Source organism: Sinohyriopsis cumingii, chromosome 6 (assembly GCF_028554795.1).
Source record: "Sinohyriopsis cumingii isolate HCF-2022 chromosome 6, ASM2855479v2, whole genome shotgun sequence".
Classification (NCBI taxonomy): domain Eukaryota; kingdom Metazoa; phylum Mollusca; class Bivalvia; order Unionida; family Unionidae; genus Sinohyriopsis; species Sinohyriopsis cumingii.
The window spans coordinates 53,593,042-53,610,405 of NC_142966.1; the positions used below are offsets into that span (position 1 = coordinate 53,593,042).

General features: G+C 35.2%; 1 protein-coding gene across 1 annotated transcript in view; it reads right to left on the minus strand.

Annotated features, from left to right (window-relative positions):
* Window positions 1–3,809: 3,809 nt before the first annotated feature.
* LOC149796953 (OCIA domain-containing protein 1-like) overlaps window positions 3,810–17,364 on the minus strand; it is a 39,480-nt gene continuing 25,925 nt past the window's right edge. The window contains exons 6-8 of the mRNA XM_089961627.1: window positions 14,089–14,225; window positions 9,029–9,235; window positions 3,810–4,535 (exon numbers count right to left, since the gene is read on the minus strand). Coding sequence (XP_089817753.1) covers window positions 4,498–4,535; window positions 9,029–9,235; window positions 14,089–14,225 — 382 coding nt within the window. The 3' untranslated portion in view covers window positions 3,810–4,497. The remainder of the gene's footprint in view (window positions 4,536–9,028; window positions 9,236–14,088; window positions 14,226–17,364) is intronic.

Genomic DNA, 17,364 nt, shown 5'->3' on the forward strand with positions numbered 1-17,364 from the left:
TACTAACTAGAACTAGAATAACAAACAAATAGCTGTACCTAAAAAAAACACCAGAATTTGGCCCAAGTGGACAGAAAGTAGGACAAAATTAAGGTCTTCAATTCTAAATAAATGATGCTAACTACTGAGTCACCATGGCTCCTGCCTTCATTATTATGACAAGATGCAAAGCAAACCAGGTCTAATCTATATCCATAAGCAAGCAGCGGATGATCAACCATACATAATAATAAAGTCTTTTAGTGAAAACATGTCAATATAACCATTTACTCAGGAGTATTGACAACATAACTTTAAAAAGGGTCAACATAGTGGCCATATTGTTGTCCAAGGAGCCCCATTTTCACTGCAAACAAAACAAAACCTTAGAATGAATGTGCATGTAAAATACCATGGTTATCCTCGCAGTAGTTAGGTGTACTGATAAAAAACTTGTACTAACAGATGGAGGGATGACAGAACATAATGTAAGTTTTTTGGTAGAGTAAAAGAATTACCACACAAAGGTGTTAAACCATTTACCAAGAACAGTCCAACCAAAGCAGATAATTTTCAAAATACAAGGAAGATTACCAGGCAGTAATCTTAAAAATTGTGTATGCCATCGAATATATCTAGTGGTCTTGCTCACTGTCCAATAGGTAAAAATTCTGCATTGGAATTTTTGACAATCATACAAATATTTGTACCAAAATATATATGTTTCATTGGACATTTCATTTATAGAGCTCATTGTTTTTAATTTCTGCATTATGGCAAACATCTTATTTTAAACCATGGCAAGCAAATGCTGGTGGTCCAGCTGTGTTTCAACAGCATTTGATTTCCCAGCTGTCCTACTTACTGGGCAAAAGATTTTTCTACCTCCATGTCCGTAACTGTATACACCATATTTAGTCATTCATAATTTGCACCTTCATATATAACTGCATAGATTCATCTCTGCCACTGTATAATGCACCAGCAGATCAACATGTACAATGTCACCTGGCAATCATTTATTTATGGTCAAATAAACTGCTTTAGGATGATTGCCTGTGATATGTTAGAGTATTTACAATATGAACTAAATGTATCTTTTTATGTAGCTATGGGTCCAAGCAATAAAAAAAATCACTTTTAACTGTGTAGACCAGGCAAGGGTCACAATGTAGGAAAATATAGAAAACAGGGCTGATCACTAATTTTCCATAAAATTATACCTGGATGAATAATAATAAATTCATCAGATTTGCACAAGTTGAAGGTCTTAGACGCCCTCTATCAAATACATAGAAAAAAGCATATGTTGGCATGTGAAGTGTCTCAATATAATGCAATTACTGGTATCACATCAATTTTCTGATTCCAAAAACCTGCAAGACTAATTTATGGCAGGTCATAATCGCCAAGCTTTCACAAGGTCTTGAACAGTTATTATTTCCTTTCATAGGACTGTTATTGTAATTTTGTAAAATTATCGAAGCATTTTTCTCCTCATTACTTAATATGAGAGACAAATTACAACCAAGTCAATGTATATTAAATCTCACCCAACGTTCAGGTGCTATGATGCACCTACATTAAGTGATGTCATTTTGATAACATTATAATTAAATGACTACAGTTTGAGCCACAGAGCTAATGTTACAAAAGGAAACTACAGTGTGACCCAGCTATAGCGCGCTCCATTATAACACAAATTCGGATATAATATGGTCATGGCCTGGCACCCGAAATATCAAATACATGTATTTTTCTTGTGCACAAAAAAATTCTTTCTTAAAATGTACCACAAAAAAAAAGTAAAAAGTTTATCAATTTAGGGAAGAGATCGCGTATGAATAATACAAGATGATTGTGGCTTGGCTCTTGAAATTTTATATATATTTTTCTAGTACATAAAAAAGTATTTTTTCTTCTTAAAAGTACGAATAAAACAACTCATAAAAAGTTTATTCCGGGATCGCATAGGTCTTTGCCAATGTCACAAACTTGGATCGTTTTTCCTTATTGGCTGCAAAACATACCATGTGGCTTTTTTTAATTTATTGGCGACATTGTCGGCTGTTTAAACTTTTATATACAACCAGTGGTTTGGAATGCAGAAATTCAGAGGCCCCATGAAAGGAAGCTGCAAACTGGATGTAAAATGCACTGAATGTATCTATTGTTACATAAACAAATTCTTTGTCCATATTGACAAACCATCTAAACAGTGCACTGTTATATAATAATCCGCTTATCTTGACATCTAGCACGAGTTCTGAATGTTGTGAAATATCCGCTTTTTTGTTGCTGACATTTCTGGTAGCGGAGATCAAACGGACGAGGCATTGCCTCGTAATCTATCTTTCATCGGATCTTCGGCTGCTCGCTAGTAATTAATATATTTACAAAGACTGACATTTGTATATGGATGGTAAGTAAAATTCCTCATCTTTTCACTCAGAATTAAATCCTTCAGAACATCCACATTTTCTATAATAATCCCTGTCATCAGAATACCTGCGTCTCTATTGTCTGTTGACCCTTTGTTAATTTTCAGACACATGCATGGAAGGCTGCTACCACAAATGTATAAAAAAATAAATACATCTTACTTATTGGTTTATTCAATAGGCATGGAGGGACAATAACTAAAATAGTCCGAACGACTGCCAATTCCTTTTTAAAAATGTACCCAGATAAAATAGTTTGCTGAAATTTCAAAGGAAAAAGATTACCTCTGAAGCACCTACTGTTATGAAAACGTACTCAGCAAATGGAAAAAATACCAGTCTCAATCATGCAATACAATTATTTTGATGTTGCCATCACAATAAGAAATGGGCATTTGTTTGGTTCTCCAAAGCTGTCCTTTAGTGGTAACTTCAGTAGTGCATGCACCCTTCATCAAAGAAAGCCGACTACAATCTTTCAAAAACAGCAAAGAACTTTTCTTCAAAGAAAGTCAGTACCATACTTAAATAAAAGCTATGGCATCTAATGGATTTTTGCATTTTCCAACATGACTGGAACACGTTAACTGTGCTGTGAAAGTTTCCTTTTATAGAGAAAAAGTTTATGCTTACGAACGCTACCAACGGCGGTTTAAAATGCAAACTAACTTCTACCGACTTGGAACATACTGAAAAGTAAATGTGCTTCATCATTCGTTACATGATTGTGCTATGTTTTTCTACTGAATTCAGACCAATATGACCTGTTTCAAAATTATTAAATATTTTAAAGCTGTGTGTGTGCACATTTTAGATGGAATCACTTGTATTGTGGATTCAATGTATATGATGAGGTTCATGGGTGAGTACACGGTGTTGATACTCTATTTATTCTACACATTAGACATTTATATATAAACAGGATTCACGTATATGTACCAATTCATGGTTCTCTAAATAAAGTAAACTATTATATATATCTTCTCTGTTTTCACTACAGGTGTATTTCTCATTTAATACGCATCAATTTAAGATAGTAACTGTGCTAATGAAGCATGTATTGTACCGCCCGCATTTATTACCTACACCATCTACAATTTTTTGGGGGGTACATTTTCTTCAGCTAAATGACCTGGTTGCTTATAACACAGTTCGGTCTATAACACAGTCAGGTTATATGGCTCCCAACTACCATGTTATAGCGGGGTCACACTGTATTTACATCAAAAGCAGCCAGCACATTGTACAACTTCGTATCAAAATCCGTACTGTCCACAGTCAAGTGCATGTTATGCAAAATAGGCAAAATAATGAATGGACCAATAACCTATGAAATGATATCAAATTCCAACTTTCACACTTGCCAATACACACTTACAAAAACAAGACAAGTCGCAATGTGCTTTATTAGATCAACATACAGTTCTGTATTGTAGTCATGTATCAGATGTTCAAGTCATGGGCATTCCTCCGATCAATATACAAAGATATTCATGTTATGCATTTTCCTCCAAATTACTATACAAAGATGTTCATGTTATGGGTGTTCCTCCAGATTACTATACAAAGATGTTCATGTTATGGGTGTTCCTCCAGATTACTATACAAAGATGTTCATGTTATGGGTATTCCTCCAGATTACTATACAAAGATGTTCATGTTATGGGTGTTCCTCCAGATTATTATACAAAGATGGTCATGTTATGGGTGTTCCTCCAGATTACTATACAGAGATGTTCATGTTATGGGTGTTCCTTCAGATTACTATACAAAGATGTTCATGTTATGGGTGTTCCTCCATATTACTATACAAAGATGTTCATGTAATGGGTGTTCCTCCAGATCAATATACAAAGATGCTGAAGTTATGGGTGTTCCTCTAGATTAATATATGAACTATACATTACTTGAGTCTAAAACGGATCAGATGTATTTCCTTCTTTTCTCATTTTCTTTCACATGTATATATTAATGAAAACATCAACCATACCACATCAAAGTGTTCAAATCAATTTTATTTGCGCAAGGAAGGCAGGTGTTCATCAACTAAATTTTTTTAAAATTACAATACCAAGCATCAATCCTCCCAATCATCTCCATACTCATTCTTCTTTCCTGAAACATAAAAAAGAGGCAAAGTTACTCAGTTTTTATGACATAATTTATTATCATGTTTAATTAAGCAATTTTCACTTTAACCTTTCAAGTACTTTTCATGGTATTGTGTGAGTGTGTGTGTGATTTAGATTTTTAAAGTAGTTTTAATAATTTTGCAGTCATATCACTATGATGTCTGCAGTGTGGCATTTTATAGTAATGTCTAGCACTAGAGCATCATGCCGCAGACATGTAGCATGAAGTCCCACCCAGTCACATTATCTTGACACCAGGCCGACCAGTCCTAACACAAACCTATTAATGTTGAGCAGCAAGTGTGGCAGCTGCTGTTGTTGTTGGGTTTAACACCATTTTTCAGCACACGATAGGCTATGCATGGCGGCCAGTATTAATGGTGGAGGAAGAACCCAGGAAACCCCCCAGGAAGAACCAGCGACCCACGAGAAGCTACTGGCAAGCTTTCTCACATACCCACATTGGCTGAATCATAGACTCGAACCCACGCAGACAGAGGTGAGATGGAAGTGATCTGTAATGGAAAGCGCTTTATACCACTCGGCCACTCGGGGCCCCTGTGGCAGCTCCTAGTACCATTTTATAAATCTTTGGTATGACTCTGCCAGGGTTTGAACCTGTGTCCTCCCTCATCCGAGGCAGATGCTCTAACCACTTTGGCCAACAGAGCGGTCTACTTTTATGGTGAAACATTTGATGAAATGTGTGGTATCTTTGTGTTAACAATGTAATAAAGAGAAATAAAGTGGCATACAATAATAGACACTAAGTTTTTTTTACACTTTTCTAAAGAAAAGTTTATTTGTAATCTTAAGTACCAATGTCAGCTACACGCAATAGCATAAAATGAGCAGTTATCTCCTGAGTGCCCAGGATGCTGGCATTTTAAACTGACCACATCTACTCACCTGACAAATGTAGTGACTAAATTGTGGAAGGAATTAACACTAGTGGGCTACACCCAACTAAACTACATAACAACACAGCTTAAACATGCCCAGTAAAAGATGATACACTGTAATCTGAATATGTGCCAGCTTCTTGGAAGCTTAGCCTGTTTACAAAGATTAATCTACTCAATCCTTTAAATAATAATGGCAAACTAGAGGTAAATGGAAAAGTTAGATGAAAAGCTATGAAATAATCTTTACTGAAGTTAATGTCGTTAATTTCAATTATCAACAGTCTCTTCTGATACATTCATGTCATAAGTGCACATAACTTTCCTAGTATTTAGTAATGGAAGGGATTTAGCATCTTTTGTACAAAACCAAATGGGCCCTGATGCCAGAATCCTCTTGTCAAATTGAGTTAAGTGCTGTTTTAGGATAGTCATTTTAATTTTTTCAAACTTGTAATAAATCTGGTTAAAATACTGATAGTAATTAAGCACCATTTATACAGTACTGAAGGTTGTTGATGTTTGGATGCTTTCCACTCAATTAATTCCAAATATGCTGAGTGGAATTTGACATTTTTTTAATGCTCTGTTTTTGGAAATGCCAGATGATGATACACAACAGATGGTAGATGACACATGACAATTGATGACAGACACTATTAAGCCCTGGTGAGCTTGCAATTTTTACTCTGTAAAAAGTATCAAGAGCATAATTTGTGTTTATTACTAAACTCATGCATTTTACAAATTTAGGAATTATCCATGCAGAAATTTCATAAAATTTAAAAATGTCAACACTTAACAGTGTCTTTTACCAAATGAAATGTAAATCAACTGACAGATTGTAAATGTAAACCAGTGTATTATAAAGGTCATGTGCATGCAATATTTGGGGGCAAAACAAAACCTGTGAAAACTATGATTACAAATGAAATTCTCTCTTCATCCATGCATTTTTCTTCTATTCAGCTTTGCAACCATCATTTAAAGGCAAATAATAACAAGAAAGTGAGAAAAACACTTAACAACACAGCTGATTCTGAACCAAAAATAGTGATTTGTACAAGTAACCCAGAAATGTATGTTCTTGTCTGCCAAAAAAGTTTGCCTCCTGAAATTTTGAGACATATTGGCAATTTTCAATGTCCCTCAGTAAACCTATCTGCAAACAAGTAAAAACAATTTAGATTGAAAGATACTTAAGTCAAAAGATAAGAGACATGAATGACATTAAGACACACCTACATATAATTTTACCCAAATGTTTGCAAGGAAAACTAGTACAATGAAACCCCACTATCATCATGCTTCATTATAACATGAATTCAGATATAATACAACTGTGGCATGGCTCCCAAAATTTTACAATATGTTCACCATTCATGCTACAGAATTACATGTATGTACTGATGCATGGTTCTCTAAATAACTAAATATTAAATATGCTGTCTTCTATTTCTTGTTTAATATGCATTGGTTAAAGATGGAAACTGTGCCAATGAAGCACAAAGTTTTGCACCCAGTTCTTTGTATAGCCTAGGGGATAAATTTGCATAATTTTTTTTCAGTTACCAAACTTGTACAACTATTGCATGATACAGTACATAGCTTGCTGACAATCTGTAGACCCCAACTATCATGCATAAATGCCAATCCCTGGCAAGGAAAAAGTGTATTCCAAGTGAACAAAAAGAGCAATCTGAGCAGAAAAAAAGTAATCCACTTTAAACATGAAAAACATTCAATGAGCATATGTATAAAATGATTTATTTACTGCTCTGGTCTTTTAACATCAATTATTGCTTCAAGGTTTCATATGTAGCACTTTAGCTTTAAAAAGCAACAGGCTCTCATGTTGCATTTCTAAACATTTTGTACCAGCTGAGGCTAAATGTTTTGCACACCAATAGAGAACTAAGTACTGGGTTACTGAGCCTGGATCTGAATTCAGTTTTATTTTTGTTAACAAAACTGAACAATCTCTCACAGCCAACATTAGAATGGTAAAGAACCAATACTTCTTTCGTAACATGACAACAAAGAGGAAGTTTATATCTTCCAGTTATTGGGTCTTTTAGCTGGGAAATAAGGTACCATTGCACATCAACTCTGTTCACATAAAGTACATTGTCAGGTAGAATGCCAACTCGATACTTCAGGAATTCTTCTAATTTATTGGCAACCTTTCCTGCAGCAAGATGCATCAAATGATAGGGACAGCCTGTATCGTACACTGATGGAGGCATTTTCCAAAATATAGAATGCAACTCCTTTATGAATTCCAGTCATCACTGATGCATCATCAGCTGAAAACCCAACACAGTTCTGTCAACTTAAATCATGTTTATTCAAAGCATTATCATGCAAATCAAAAATGATTTCTCCAGTGGAATCTACTTTTATTTCTGGTAATGAAAGAAGAACACTCTGACTTTCCCCATTTCGTTGTCAAAGTCTCTTACACAGACTAACTTTTTGTCATCACAATCTCTACTCCTGTCTGTGACAATACTACACAGCCCAATTTTCATGGCTTCTGCAATTTTAAGTGAAGCATCTTCAGCTAAACACCTAATAATATTAGATGATTTTGCTCTTGCACATGCATATTTTCTGCAATTTTGGAATCAGGAAACATCCGTTTGAACAAAGGACCAACACAGTCTTCTACTGCTAGGGGTAGTTTATACTATATTAAGAACTCGGTAAATAACGTCCCTGTATTTATAACATTCGTGTCCACAACTGAGAACTGATGTAAAAAAGATGTTACCTTAGTACTGGAGTTAGTAAAACGAACTAGTTCAAGTTTCTTTAGTTTTCAAGTGTTGTTCCACATCAAATTTACCACCATGACCAATATTAAAATCCTTTCCACGCAGCCTCCAATAGGAATGAAGCTGCCCAAGAATGGAATGCTGTATTATATAATTCATGTATTCACCTCTGAATTGATTTTTCATCTTTTTCTAATCCATCTATGAAATTATTTGAAAAACATTTTTGCTCTATCATACTCATCAACTAGAATAAATCTGACTTGACTTTTAGTGCCAAATACCTACATTCTGGCTCTGTACCAAATATGAATTAGAACATGCGAGCTAAGATTAAAAATTAAAAAACCAGTCTGTTCTGTCCTGACTAAGCCATACATCTGCTATAAATAGAATCCATGGTCAAAAGGTTGAAAGTAGAAACCAACATGTTTCATGGAAATAGGACAGCTGCCAGAAATAGAACATAATACTGTTAGGAAAGTGCATGCAAGTCTACAGACAAATGTAATCTGATGCTGTAGTTCCGTAAAAGTCATCTTTTCTAGAATACAGTCTGTGGAATTAATGGGATGTTAATAAATATGAGAAAACAAATAATTGATATTTTTCTGAGGGGAATAAAACGAACCCGTGTAACCCATTTGCATTTATGCATAAAGTGTAATTTAGTGAAAAAAAAGCATAATGATTACTCCAAAAACGTAATGGTTTGCATGTATGTATCATGCTATTGTGGAGTTTCACTGTGCTACTTTGTTCTAATGTTTTCCTGCTTCTGTAAAAAGGTAACTCACGTGTTACATTCTTGTCAAAAAAACCTGGCTCCTTCTGCCCAGGAGGTGTGGTTGGTTGCTGAAAATCTTCTGAATGATCCACAGGAATATTACTGAGTGTAGACCTTCTATTTCTGTGGTCTTCTCTATTCCTTCTTCTAAGTTCTTCATAAGTTGTAAACACTCTGTCATCTTTGGGTTTCTCTTCCCTTCTTGAAATTCCCACCACTAAAAACAGATTTACTGGGATGAAAATCAGTCTAAATTAAACAAATCTATCTCAGATACTGCAACGGTTGCTGTTACTGTCATTTCAACCATGCATCATTTCAGAGGTTAAAATGTGACACATAAGAAATATTAATGCACAAACAAGCTGTGTTTAAAAATAAATCATATGACCATGCTCTAATTCTGCCCTCAATAAAGAGAATAATAAAAAATGAAATTCTATTAAGGCTGCAATGTTTATAACATTTATATGGCTGACAGTAACCAAAATGATGTCATTTAATCAATTCTTAACCATTCTCCCATCTGTTTATGAGGCTTATCGAATGCTGACAGCTATTATAATGTGCATGCAATGCCTAGCTCAACTTTCCGTTGTTTCATTTGCAGCGTATATTTTACCTCTTATTACTACAGGATTCAGTTTGTAGGACTAGGTTTTGTTTAATGCATCTGACAGGTTTTGTTTAATGCATCTGACAGATTTTGTTTAATGCATCTGACAGGTTTTGTTTAATGCATCTGACAGGTTTTGTTTAATGCATCTGACAGATTTTGTTTAATGCATCTGACAGGTTTTGTTTAATGCATCTGACAATCTAAGTAAAACATCTCTTGGAGTGTAGTGATATTGTTTTGAAATATTACATATATGTATATACATGTATATATACATGTATATATGATGAAAAACAGATAATGAAAGTGGATGTGCTGCCTGGATACTGAAGGCTTTTGTGGGGTCTACATTGACTTAAAAACTGTACAAACTTATTATAATAAAGTTATTAATGAAACATTCTTTTGATAAACATTTGTTTCCAAGGTATATAATGTAGTTTGAAGAATAACTGTTTACAGGATTATCAGTAAATTAATCTGATGTGTAATATTGTGTAATGTGTAATATTGTGTAATGTGTAATGTGTAATATTGTGTAATGTGTAATATTGTGTAATGTGTAATACTGTGTAATGTGTAATATTGTGTAATGTGTGCATAAATAATTCTTGTCAATTTCATTTTTTCCCTATCTACTCAGTGTGAAAAGGCTGATTTGTATTTTAATTAACAAATTAAAAGAAAAATCCTACTTAACAAACCTCTTATGCACGCATGTGCAAATATGTAATTTAACTGCAACAGGTTGTTCCTGCTTCAGTGACAACCAATTGTTTGATTGTTAAATTACCAAGTTTATAAACATTTACAAACAGTAAATTAACTGAAACTGTTTACATCCTCCTCCTCCTCACCATCAATCCCATAGTTCAAGAGGTCACTGGGGCACACAGATGACTTTACAACCAATTTTCTCCATCTTTTCCTGTTTGCTACTGCCCTTTTGGAATCTCCATAGCCATGCCTGTCCACTATTTAATGTTGTCTTCCCACCTCTTTTTCTCTCTCTCTGCTTCTTCTTCTGCACCTCGCAAGATGTTTTTGAAGTCCATATGATCTTGAGGCATGAACGTACCACTTCATTTAGCATTTGTTCACAGTGGTCAACAGGTCTTCATAAGGTCTGATGGCTAGTTGGATCCTTTTGTGGACCTCTTTGTTGGTTACATGGTCAATGTATGAGATGCCCAAGATATTGCAGGAGCATCTCATTTCGAAGGTTTGAATCCTATTTTGTTATCTGATGTGAGCATCCATGTTTCTCAAGCATACTGAAAAATGGATATGACAATCGAGTGGATCAGCTTTATTTTGGAACCAAAAGCAATGTTGGTGTCCTTCCATATTGATCTTAACCTTGTTACTGATGCTGTTGTCTGGGCAATCCTGCAAAGTAGTTCTGGTTTGGACTCTTTTGCTGTAATAATTGATCCTAAGTACTTGAAACTAGTTTCCAGCTTCTGTCCACTGACCTTTATTTATGCACTGATGCCATTGGTATTGGTTGACATCAGTTTTTTTTGTTTTTGGTGCTAATCTCCATACCATATGCTGTTAAGATTGTGCCAAATTGCTCAACCAAGTCAGTCAGTTCTTTTTGATCTGCTACTAAGCCATCAGTATCATATGCAAAGCAAAGGATGGTGATAGTTCTTCCTCCAATGCTGACAGTGCCCTTGTGGTCATGCAAGGCATCTTCCATGATCGTTATCAGAAAAATGATGAAGAGTGTAGGTGACAGTATACATCCCTGTCTGACTCCAACTGTTGCTCGAAACCAATCTCCTCTGCTGCTATTGATGAGTACAGCACTGGTGGCTTTGTCATAGAGGTGCTCGACAACCCACACCAAGTTTGAGCTGATATAGAAAGCAGTGGTACAGTCCATTAGATCTGTACGCAATGGAAAAAGACGCTCCTGCAACCATGAGTTACCCAACTATGGATAAAATAGTGTGATGATATCAAATCATCACTGGATGGATGTCTTCCTCAATGAAGTCAACAGCCAGGGCTGAAGGACTCCAAGATAAGCTCAGCGACAATGTGCTCAGGACCAGGTTATGCCACATTATATTGGTGGACTTTGGCTGTGGTCATCCAGTCTGGAAAGGAACGGGCTCCACCAGGCTGTATCTTACCCTTGACACGCCACATAAAGCTGTTTATATGACTGTGTAAACACTGCAGTCTTAACTTGTCAGACTTACTGTTTGCAAGAATATTCCAAAATGATATGGTTTCTATGTACAAGAGGGTTATATCAATGGTAACATAAAATGAAACTCAAAGTTTGATCCATGTGCAGAGATTAATAAATAAATCTGTCAAAAAAATGTACTTAAGTTCCACTGTAAAAATAGCCTACTTTTAATATTGGTACATGAATGCATGAATATTTGGCTGGTTTTTTTTTGGTGGGTTTTCTTTTCTTTTTGGAGGGAGGGTGTTAGCTTTCTTTATTTTTTTTAAAGATAACGCTTTCCTTTAAAGGCCAAGCCTATACTGCTATCATTGTTGAGACTTATAATTTCAACTTCTGGTTAAGTTTAAGGTACTGTATACCTATCATAAGTGACTAGTAATTTAGTCGTCTGTACAAAACGAACATGTATTCCAATAAGAATGCAGGTGCTGTGCTCTTTCTTGTAATATTACTGTAGGTAGGTATGTACTAACCAGTCATGATAGGCAAGATCATCATAAGGTGTCAATTGTGAAGATTTAGGTGTGTTCTAATATCATTTATGTGCAAAAGGCTTTATGTCAAATAGTAGCTTAAACAAGTTCATATCAAAATAAACCCTGTAGACTTCATATTCGTCAGTTTCAAATTCATACTAAATAGACAATATTATAAATTACATCAAGAGTCCTATGAAAGATGGTGCTTCATTGGATGGCACAACATCATTTGATATGTGATATATTTTTATGTTGCATCTTCATTATTCATATCATATGGTCATTAAGCATCACCCGACTTTTACATACCTGCTAAACCCGGAGTCCAAAAATACTGATTGCTTATGACAAAAATAATGAGTTTCATAAACAAACACTGATTTTTAAAAACATTAATGCATATGTAACTATTTACAACATCTACAACCACCAGTAAAGTAGGACAGTAACTTAATTACTTAATGTCAAAGATGCATGCGTTGCAGTCTTGCATCCTGCATCCTTTTGAACACGCACACTGTTCCATTTGGGTGACCATTCAAAAGATGTAAGAATGCAACACACACTCAGACACAGGCTGTTAATATAAACCTTTTCCACACCTTGTTTTTTAATTCATTATCAATTCCAATGTACCATCTTTCATTGATGATCTGAATTCTGTGCGATATTACTGAACTGTCTTCCTTCTAACACACGAGTAATCCTTTGCAATTTTACAGTCTGGAAAAAAGTGTGCAAAAGAAATTGCCAACAACACTAGTAACTGAGGAATGTTCAGTTCATTTCTAATAGAATTTAGTAAACTAACTTTGATCAAATTACATCAAGGTTCTCTCTGGCATTTATAAATGTCACAAGTTCAGGCTGAGTTGTTGATGATGAAGCAGCCAGCTGACGATTAATAGCTCTTTCATGCCATATTATGTCTAGGGCACCTCTGTGCCCAATAGAAAAATTACAATGACAATTTGCAAAACATACAGTTTTCTCTTATACTAGATAGTTTCACAATCTAAACAAGATGGCAAAATCGTCCTTCCAGTTCTGTTTTCCTTTCTTTGCTGGACAAAATTCTGAATCATCTGCTTTCCTTTTCAGCATGACTATAATTTGACTATTACGAAGATGAGATACAGTGATAGCAGCAACTGCACTGAGCTGTCCAATATGATGATTAAAAAGTGGCATGGTAGCCTCGATTTCAAATGAACCAATCATACTTTAGAGTTCTATATCCCTATATACATGAAATACATTTCCTCTCAGAATGGAACCGAGTGCCCAATCTAAACTGAAAATTGCAAGGAAATATTTAATTTAACTTTAAAAAAATAAAAAACGGATTAATAACAAGTAAGACAAACACCTGTATTCAGGTCAAAAATACAGGACAAATATGGAAAAAACGGCTCACTTGGCAGCTATGCTATAATGTTAAATTCTTAGCATCATGCAGCAGAAAGGCATGTACACCAATCTAAAGCAAACTAAATTGCAATTGTTTTCTCAAATTCATGTAATAAAACAGGAAGGAATGACAGATGGACACAGACTCCTTTGCACATTTCTTATTTGTTCAAAATGAATTTATTATTTCATTTGGGTTCCTTCTATATTTCATGTGCATTCATTCTGCATTATTTTCATTTCACTCATAAAATTATTCCTCTCAGCATTTGTATAACAGTAACAGTAACAACAACTACTGCAAATACACAATTGAGTTATGTAAGTACATCCAAAAGACTGTAGGAGCCTACCATTATTATCTATTGTTGGCCTCAGGCTGTCATCAAGCCCTGGTGCCTGTCTACCTGAATGCATCTCCTCCCTATGGATCTCCTGGACGGTAGACCCATGGGATGGAAAATCAACAGGGCTCTGGTCAGGCACGAACCTAAATAATGGATTAACAAAAATACAGTGAATAGCACATTATACTCCTGACCACATTCTAAACTCCTATATAAAGATAACTAACATTTTGTGCCCAAAAAAAAACACTTTTCATCTCTTATGCCAAAAATGTGACCTTTGAACCCAAAATCAAAAGACTTCTTTCTAACTCTATGTGTAATCCATCATTCTTAACCTACGTGAAATCCATCCAAAAAAATTTTGTCCAGAACTTTGATACAGAATTAAATGATATTATTCAGAAATCATTTTTTTCTCTGCAGTCACATCAACCTTGCTCTTCATTCTTTTGACCCCCAAATTTTCCTGCTTCTTCTTTATTCCATGTATCAGCAATCAACTATGTTTGGTCCAGGTGTGACATAGGAGGTGAAAACCTATTTTTCAGTTGGTGACCCCAATCTTGACCTTTTGAAATCCCAAATGTAGTGCAACACCTCCATCAACTCTGGTAACTGTAAATGGTGGCAAACTTGAATTATTGTGCAGAAACCTTTTTGTTATTTTAGTCACAGTGACAATGACCTCAGGTTTTTTTAATTCTATATTGACCAAAAGCCATCCACAAAGTTTGTTGAACATAGATGATAAAGAACTCAAGTTATTATATGGAAATCACTTTTTTCTCTCAGTCAATGACACCGACCTATGATCCAGCAATTACTGTGAATTCAAGACAAAGAGATATTGTACAGAAATGAATTGGTAACAGAAAGATGGATGACATCATAAGAATATACTGTGCCTTATGGCAAATAGGAAATAATTTTCTGACGAGATAATTTCCAAGAAAGCCAAGTGGATCGTAGAAATAAATATAGACTGGCTAATCATACTTCATGGACAAGAATATTTACATCGGTTAATAGCTTTCATCTTTTGCTTACTATTTAATGTAGAAATTGCACATTGTTTAAGTTTATACATACACCTTCTGAAGTAAAAAACTCTGCTGTAATCTTCATAAATTAAAATGCACGTTGTTTTAAATGTATGGAAAAAAAATAAAGTTAAACTTGGTTTCACAGCTGATCTATCTGTTTTCCATGCCAAAATTTCATCGATGCCTAATAATTCTTTGCAAATATATAGTAAATTACTATAATCACAGGAATACCAAAAGTTTAACTATTTCTTCTTTATAAAATTATAGTAAATTTCAAATTTTGAAAAAAGTAAATTATGTTTCTCTGAAAACACCAAATGATGTTATCATTAGGAAATAAACTCTGCTACGCCCTGAATCCAGCAATCTGGGTAAGACAAAATTGTTGTTCTGTCTATATGGTACATAAAGGGAAGAAACTCTTACCCACTGTCTCCCTTTACCTCCGCTTGGTCACCACCCATCAACTGGTTGTTTACAACTTTACACTGAGCAAATCATCATTAAAGATGCTTGCATTTGCCAAGAGGTGTGATAGGTAATGTGAATGAAATACACTCATGGTGAAACATATCTTACTTAAATAAATGTACTTTCTCTGCCTAATGCATTTCCAGTATCGTTTATGTAAATAGATTAGCTAAGAGGGGGTCATGCTTGAGCATGCAATCTCTATCATTGGCATCTTTTAATGAAAGAATGTCTGAATTCCTATAAGATAGGTAGGCTGCTCTCCTACTATGAAGATAGCGCAACGGTCAGTCACATAACACATGACAACAACACTCAGATATCGAGAAAAAATTGGCTTTTCCTTAATGAGCAAAAATTCTTTGGGCAAGTCCACGTGCCTCTGTTGAAGTTGTTGTGACATCAAAAGGGTCTGATGGTCATCAGGACCACAGGCAGTGAACCCACAAGAACCAATTCTCATTTAAGTGACTCTAGGTCTGGAAGATTGAAACTTGAGATGGTTGACTGTGCATGACAACAAATGTCTTCTATTACATCTTCAGTCGAACACTGTATTTAAATACAAGATCCATCAAGATAGTTATCTCATTAGCATTAATTTAATCCTGGAGTAATTGAAAATAAGCCAAATGCATTATGTACTTCAGCCATGATGGCAGGCGTAGATGGGTTGTATCCTCTCTCTTTGCCTTACTCAGAAGAAAAATGTCAGGACCCATGGCTCTTCTTAGTGTTTTAAGTAATGATTAGAGCATAGACTTGGTCATGCATCATCACCTCTCTCAACATGTTAATGGAGGTAAGAAAACAGATGATGACCAAATCTGACTGCTTACAGATGGCAGCCTGGGTTATGAAACCCAACTGTGCCATTAACATCATGGAACCATCTGATCTTAACAGGAGGTAATTCAGATTCATTGAATGGACATGCGGCTCAGTCACCCTACATACCAAGGACAGCACTATTAAAAGTCAGGTCTTTTAAAATGGCAGCTTTATCGTGGTTCTGGCTAAGGGCATGGCCTTATCAAAGTCAACTACCCAAGTCTGAACCCATGAAAGATTCCACTTTCAACCCATGCAGGTAAAAGTTGGCCAGCAAGTCTGATACATCCTTGTTGTGACCTATATTTGTGGTAACATGATGCCTGAATGTGTATGAAATCATGAAGCAGTATTCCGATTAAAACTAGTGCAAACTTCTTCTCATTCAAATGCTAGAGAAAAAGATTAGCCAGCTAGATGATCCTAGTACTGAAAAGGATGATGCTGTTTTCTCTACACCAGTCCCTAGAATCTCCCACTTCCCCTCATAAGCATTGAAAATGGAGGACCTTCCTCATATGATCACTTTTCCACACTGGTGATCTCTCCAACAATGAAATGCATTTGTTACATCATAAAGAGTGCAAATCATGGGATGCAAAAACATAATTTTTATTTTTCATGTCCCAAGACTTATATGCATGTAAAAAATATAGCGCTGTAGGAGTCCCAACACATATAGACACAAAAAATGTCCAGTCAAAACTTGCAAGAAGACACAAATCACAAAGCAGTGAACAGCTCTTTTTTATAACTCAGGGCTCGAATTTAACACAAATTTCTTTGTAGCCAGAAGGACTAGTATATTGAGAAATTTACTAGTCCTGCCAAATCTTTACTAGTCCTGTTCACAAAACAATGTCACACAGCTTTCATGTATGCTTACCGATTCAATTTTAAAGTTCAAACAACCAGCAACAAAACTAAATGT